Source organism: Zootoca vivipara, chromosome 15 (genome assembly GCF_965207765.1).
Source record: "Zootoca vivipara chromosome 15, rZooViv2.hap1.1, whole genome shotgun sequence".
NCBI classification, from domain to species: Eukaryota; Metazoa; Chordata; class Lepidosauria; order Squamata; family Lacertidae; genus Zootoca; species Zootoca vivipara.
In genome coordinates this window covers 16,694,620-16,701,354 of record NC_142598.1, presented here as the reverse complement: position 1 = coordinate 16,701,354, position 6,735 = coordinate 16,694,620, and the positions used below count along the sequence as shown (strand labels likewise).

The 6,735-nt window shown below is 45.8% G+C and overlaps 1 protein-coding gene across 9 annotated transcripts in view; it reads right to left on the bottom strand.

The window, feature by feature from the left end:
• Positions 1-2,823: 2,823 nt before the first annotated feature.
• The window catches only part of CHD4 (chromodomain helicase DNA binding protein 4), a 28,091-nt gene continuing 24,179 nt past the window's right edge, over positions 2,824-6,735 (bottom strand). For all 9 annotated transcript variants that reach the window (XM_088658728.1, XM_060269143.2, XM_088658729.1 and 6 more), the window contains exons 39-40: positions 3,496-3,671; positions 2,824-3,337 (exon numbers count right to left, since the gene is read on the bottom strand). In XM_088658728.1, the coding sequence (XP_088514854.1) occupies positions 3,320-3,337; positions 3,496-3,671 (194 nt within the window). In that variant the 3' untranslated portion in view covers positions 2,824-3,319. The remainder of the gene's footprint in view (positions 3,338-3,495; positions 3,672-6,735) is intronic.

Here is a 6,735-nt window from a genome sequence, read left to right as displayed (position 1 = left end):
GAAACGCAGCAGTTGCTGCAAGCGCAGGTTTTCATTCATGGGGAAACATGCACTTTTGATTTTAGCTTAGAAGACAAAGTGTGATCAGTGTCGGACCTGTTCGTATCCCTCACTCGGCCATGACATTAGGGAGCCGCTGCCTGTCTGCCTAACGCAATCATAGAACCGTAGAGTTAGAAGGGAACGCGAGACTCATCTAGAAGAAAAAAATCCCCTGCAATGCAGGGATCTCTTGCCCAACGTGGGACTGGAACCCAAGCCCCTCCTGCTGTACCGACTGAGCTATCCCAGGTGTGCTATCCTACCTCGCAGCGTCATGGTTAGGGAGGTTAAAATGATGACCAAGAGAATCGTGTATGTATGACATCTTGAGCTCCTTGGAGAAAAAAGTGGGATATAACTGAAATTAATAAGGTGTTGGCCCACAAGGCAATGGGAGTATGAGGGTTTGGGCTGAGTCTGGGCCTGGAGTGGACCTGAGGCAGCAGTTTAAGCCCTCAATTTATGCAGGTGTTGCGTTCTGGGGCTGCACCTAAAGCAGTGATGGGCAACCTTTTGAGCTTGGTGTGTCAAAATTCGCCAAAAAACCAAGCATAACTCGGGTGGTGTGTCACTTCGAGAGAAAAAACAATAATTTCACGATATTTATAGTTTAAATAACAAAAATGTATATTTGTAATATATAACTGTATTTAATAAACCAAAAACTAATTATTTAACCAAACCAAAAGCCCCTTATTTATCATAAAGTGCCCAGAGTTGTTGAGCTTTTTGGGGGGAGCTGCTGACCAAAGTTTTGGAGGTTTTTTGGGGGGTGCAAAAGTTGCTTTGCTTTTTTTTGGGGGGTGCCCAAAAGCTGCTTTGCTTTTGGGGGGGGGGAAGAGAACAGAAATAAATGACGAATAATACCTTCGCTGGAACTAACACGCAGCACCGACAGTCTACCAAAGCGCCAAAAAAACCAGCACATAATGGGTTAAAAAATGACTGCTGTTACACCCAATCATAGTCTGCCACAGCGCCAGAAAAGTTAAAAAACCAATCTCTGGCTACCAGCAGCAACAACAGCGGGTTTTAACAGCGGAGACAAGCTCTAGCGGAGACAAGCTGTAGGAGGAGCGGGAGAACAAATAGGGGAAAAACAACAACAGCAGCAGCAGTGCGAATGGGGCGCGTGCCAGCAGTGAGGGCTCTGCGTGTCACGTCTGACACGCGTGTCATAGGTTTGCCATCACTGACCTAAAGCCACAATTGCATATGGTCAAAACACATTGGGTGCAATAGCAGATGCTTTCCCCCCTGGACACCCGCCCCCCTTTTTATATATTTTTTGCCAAGTGCCTTAAACTGAATGCGCAAAAGTTAAATGTGTGTCAGTTGCGGGCTTACTGTACTTTGACTTCTGTCGCAAACTGAAAGGTGTTAAGTACAAGGGAATTTTTCGTGGTAAATCAAACCTTATTACTGCATCAGATATGCAATTTTATTCGCTGGCCATATTGGAGGACTGTCCTAAGTCACTCTCTTCTCCACGGGGCTGCATTAGCTTGCAGGCAAATTAGAAAACTCCATATTAAAAATTAAGCAAAACCACTTTTTGACACGAATTTAAGACCCACTGGGTTGGAAAGCATGGGGACCTTTGCTACTCACTTTTCTTGCTGGGTTGTAAGTTACTACACAATCACAGCTCCAGTAAAATCCTGGCTTTTTCCAACTGAGTTTAGTGGGTAGCCCTTGCTGCCCCTTCAGCCCATAAGAAAGTTTGTGACTGAAACTGGCAATTCAAGAAATGCACTTGTGTCCCCCTTGATCTACAATCTAGGCAGCTGAGCAGCTTGCTGTTGTCTCCATAGATCATGGGTCAGCAGATTAAGGTCCAGGCCGGATCTGGCCCAATCGGGTGAGTGAAGAGCTACATGGAACAAGGGGGAAATAAAATATCTATGGTACATCAGGATCTGCTGCCCCTGTAGATCCTGCCACCTGAGGTGGTCACCTTACCTTGTCTCATGGGTGAGCTGTTCCTGCTCGTGTCCAGTCCCTGTATGTATTCAGATTTTAGTGCAAAATGTGTATCCTTATTGAAGGATCTAGTTAGGTTTGCCAACTTCATCATTTCCTGGGGTGCCATATTGGCCTCTGCTGATACTGTACTGGAATGCTTTCTAGTGCAAGCAGATGGTCTTGAACTGTGGGAGGGAGCTGTTCTGGCCTTTTTTTGTATGTGTAGAGGCAGACCTCCACATTCCAGGCGCATCAGTTCATTTTGGGCTTCGTCCTTATTTTATTTTCTTGCAAGTTGCAGGTTTGCATTTAACTAGCAGTCCATACCAGGCATTATATGTGCATGGCAACAAAATAGGTCGTCGGCAGTTCAACAATTTAATAGCGGTATATGTTTGGTAACATAGACTGAATTTGTAGGGGGTGATCCAGTTTGTAATTTACTTGGAACTCAGCCATAACATCAAGTTCAGATCTGATAGATGTCAGTTACAGGCTGTCTCAATGTCATGGTCCAACCTAGGAATATTCAGATATTAAACATTTGGCTAAATTTATCTTTGTTACTACTATAACATCTTATGTAGGCTATGCTTTAGGTTATGAAGTACCAGTCAATATGGTTATGAAATACCAGTCAAGCTGCAGGGTCATCTGTAAGTATTTGAACCAGTCTGGGATTTGCTTTGCTCACTTTACTCAAGCTATAAAAATTACATGCCCCTGGCTGCTTGTACGAGTAGGCTCTCCTGGCAGAAAGTGAATTGAAATGTAGAGTTAAACCCCATAGCTCCCAAATACTTTGACAGAGCCAAATAAAATACAAGGAAACCTTTATTTTCAACTTTTATCAAGATTTTTTTGTCTTTTTTCCAGCTGTTTCAGAGGACAAGTCCAGTCAGTTTTTGTATTAAAAGGATCTTGATGGAGGTAGCTGTGTCTGTCCTGACTTTTGCTTGCACTCGTCTTGGTAAACAAACTCAAAATAAAATTAAAATCAAGGAAGTGTGGGCCAAGGTGATGCGCGTCGCAGCCAGGTCTGTGTAACAGATGTGGCGCTGCAGCCTCCAGCAGTCACTATATACAGAGTCCGTCCAATGTCCCCTTATCACACCCAAGTGCAATCCAAGTGCAACTGGCAGCTTATGGAGAATTGCACTTCCTCCTCTCTCCAGCCACATCCCCCATGCAGGGAGGACATCATCTGATCAGGAGTGCCAGGCAGAGGGGGGGAAGGGGGTCAGAATTCAAACAAGGGTGTGTGTATGTCACTTCAGCTGAATTGCTGGGTTGTCAGCACTGGGCAAGCGTTTCACTGCTGCTGAGCCACCTAGGGCAGAAAAAAAAAGAGAGGAACAAGAGCTTCTTAAGTGCTGTGTATTTCCTGCAGAACCCACCCAACCTGGGGCAGTCGCCAAGGGCCCCCTCCCTCCGGTTCGTGGCCAGGGTTAGGGCGGAAAGGGAAAGGCAGCAGGTCCGGATGCTTACCTGCTGGGGCGGTGGTGGCGGAGGAGGCTCACTGCTACGGTTTGCCAAGCGGCTGAGGATGTTGCGCTCCGACATCTGGAGACGCACAGCCACTGGAGGAATGCGGGCAATTGTGGCGGGCAGCCGCGTCACATCGGCCTTCATGTCGCTCAGCAACTCCTCCAGCTGCTTCAGCACTGGAAGAAAAAAGGAAATTCTAGACTTACCTGTGAATTTGGTCTCCATAAGGGGAGGGGGGCAGCTAGTCTTTGGGGAAAGCTTCTCCTCTGGGGCCAGGAAGGCAGGCTCCAATTTTGGATTCAAGGAGGAGGGACAAACCCCCGCTACTCCCCAAACTGAGAATGCACCTAGGCCCAACTAGAAACTGAACAGCTGAAATCTGAAACAGTTCTCTACATCTAAATGGAGAGAGCACAGCATAAGGGGTGGCTCCAGTCAGCCCAGAAGCAATCCTCCCCTAGAAGTGTTACTGCATTTGGGAGTCTACAAGGTAGAATGGCACCGCAGAATGGACCTAGCTGCCCTCTTTTCCTTGAGGAGAACAGAAATTCACAGGGAAGTACAGAATTTCCTCTTCTCAATCTTGGGGTGGGGGAGGAGAGGGCAGGTAGCATTAGGTTGCGAAAAAGAGAAGTACCTGTCTGGAAACTGGAAACTACTCTGTCACTTCCAAAGGGTATGCAGCCATATATGAAAAATATCACCCAAAGACCCTTTCAACTTAGGCAAAAAGTGTCTTAACACTGTCTGGTAAAGTCAGACATCGAAACCCATGTGGTAATTTTTCATCTCTCTTCTTAAGAGGAGAGCTCTCCCTGAAGGATGGAGAGGAAATAGTACCCCTTACAGAAGGAGCAAAAACACTCCTGCAAACATGCAAGCTGCTGAAGAGTTGCCTAGGTTGACACTTTCCAGTATGCCAAGGAAGCTGTAGGCACTTTCTTGCCCTATGAAGTATTCTTGGTTGAGACAGATAAGACCTCTACTGCTTAATGGACAGTGTTGTTTACGGAGTACTCAAAAGTCCTGCAGGCATCACATGTATTTCATGACGAACAAAGGTCTATAGCAAAACCTTACCCACAGGAGATAAAGAGATTATGAAATCAGTCTCTGAGGGCTTGGGCAGACAGTGGAGATGTCATTTGGGACAGTAGTGGAGGAGTGCTACTAGCATGCTTGCAGAAGTCTGCCTACTGGGAGAGAGACTCAGTTTATGAGGATATTCACATTCCCTAGTGGAGAAGCAAAAGATCAATGAGATTTTCATGCAGCTGATTAAGAATCAACGTCTTTGTAGTGTTGAGACAGTAGTTACCACACCTTGGGGACAATGCCAGAGAGATGGAGAACAGATAAGTAGGTCATCCTTCCACTTTAAGACCACTGGGATCCTGCTGAAGACCAAAGGGTTTGGCATAAAATTTGTTATTGGTTCTTGCAGCTGAAACGAAAGCACCTGCATGTCTGCTCTTAACAAGGATGCGACGGTAGGCCAGGATGACACTGAGCAGGAGAAAGGAGCATATGAAACTTGTCCAGGAACTGCTTGCCATGCTTTAGTACCCAGCATAGTCGGTGTGTTTCACCATTTTTCTTCAGGAGTATCCCCTTTCTGAGACAGAAACGGGTTTTTGACCTTAATTTCCAGCACTTTGGAAATCCAGTGATGTTTTGAAGGTACTATTGGATATATAGGAGATCTTCTCTAAAATCTGTCTCAGCATCTTGGTGAATCTTAAAGCATAGCTTCTGGAGATTAATTTCATTATCCATTGGTGATGGTTGTTTAGATGTCCATGAATTCCTTCATGTGGCTTCCAACCATCAGGCTCTTGCAGGAAAAGGGGTGGGGCACAATAGATAGTCCGAGTTTGGACTTCCTTCCAGAGCAGCAACCCGTTTTGGATCTCTCTGTATCTGCTATTGTTGCAATATGGACTTAAGCCCCATTTTAAGACATTAAAAAGCAGCAATGTGGTTTGGAAGATCGATTTGTGCACTACAAAGCTTTACTTTCTACTAAAGACTGCCTCCAGAGGCCTTAGACTTTGTATTTACACCTTATTTTGGTAGCAACACAGTTCAAGGCAGCCCTTTTGGAGGCCATGAATCTGTTATCTAGTTATATAAGGGTCCAAAGATGAATCACCAAGAAACACTCCCATTCAAGGCAGCATTTATCTCTCCAAGCCATCCTTATCTAGCATCACAGAGACTTGTGTAAAGGTGGTTCTAGTGATAATGAACTCCGTGCAAGGTTATCTTAGCGTCATAGCTGAGGAATCGCACATTTCTGACAGGGGAGATCCAGACTTGTAGTTCTGTTGGTCTATCAACAATTCATGTGCTTCAGAAGAGCACTGCCTTGGAAGCAAGATCATCGTAGGGATGTCCAACTTGGGAAAGAGTCCACTCTTGTGGGATGTCTTCAGTAGCTGACAGAAGTTCTCTTCTTTCTGGCCATGTAAATAGTGCTTATCCCCATGAACAATAATAATAAAATGACCTAGAACAGATGTGCTCCCAAGATGCACTGCACCTTCTACCTCTTTGGGGAGTGGCACTTCTGCCCCTGGAGCAGGTATGAGAAAAATGAGTACTATCACTTCTACCTTTGAATGAGGGATTCCTGCTCCTAAACACTCTCTCAAGAGTGCATTTCTTTTTAATAAGAGGCAGAAGAAACATTTTGATCCACTGCATAAAGGTGTGTGTGTGTGTCGGGGGAAACTGTCTCCCCTTTAATGGGAAGTCAGCACCTCTTGCATACCTTCCCTCAAAAGGATGGTTGCCTCAGGTAATGGAAGCATCTTCCCCAGAGAATGGGCTCTGCAGTAGGGCCTTCCTTGGGGGTGTTACCTGGCCTTCCTGTATTTCCACAACTGTTTTTGTGCCCTTTTGCTGAAGGGAGGCTATACTGCCTCCCACTGTATCCTCTCCAAGAGATAATGGATGTGAAGGAGAGAAGCCTGTGCTGCAGCAATGTTCGGCTGCAATCATATGATGGCACCAGCCCAAACACATTCTCATCGGCCATGCCAAAACATTCCCCTTCAGAACCAGTGCTAAGGTAGGCCTCAGTGGGAACTGACATATAAACCCTGACCCATCTCCTGCTTCCTGCAGCAAAGTTATGTCATCTCGCTTTTTGTTGCTTTGCAACTGCAAGACAACCAGGTTCTGCTGGAGCCTCCGCAAACCCAAAATCATTTGGGGATGTAAGGGAGTTAAAGCCCC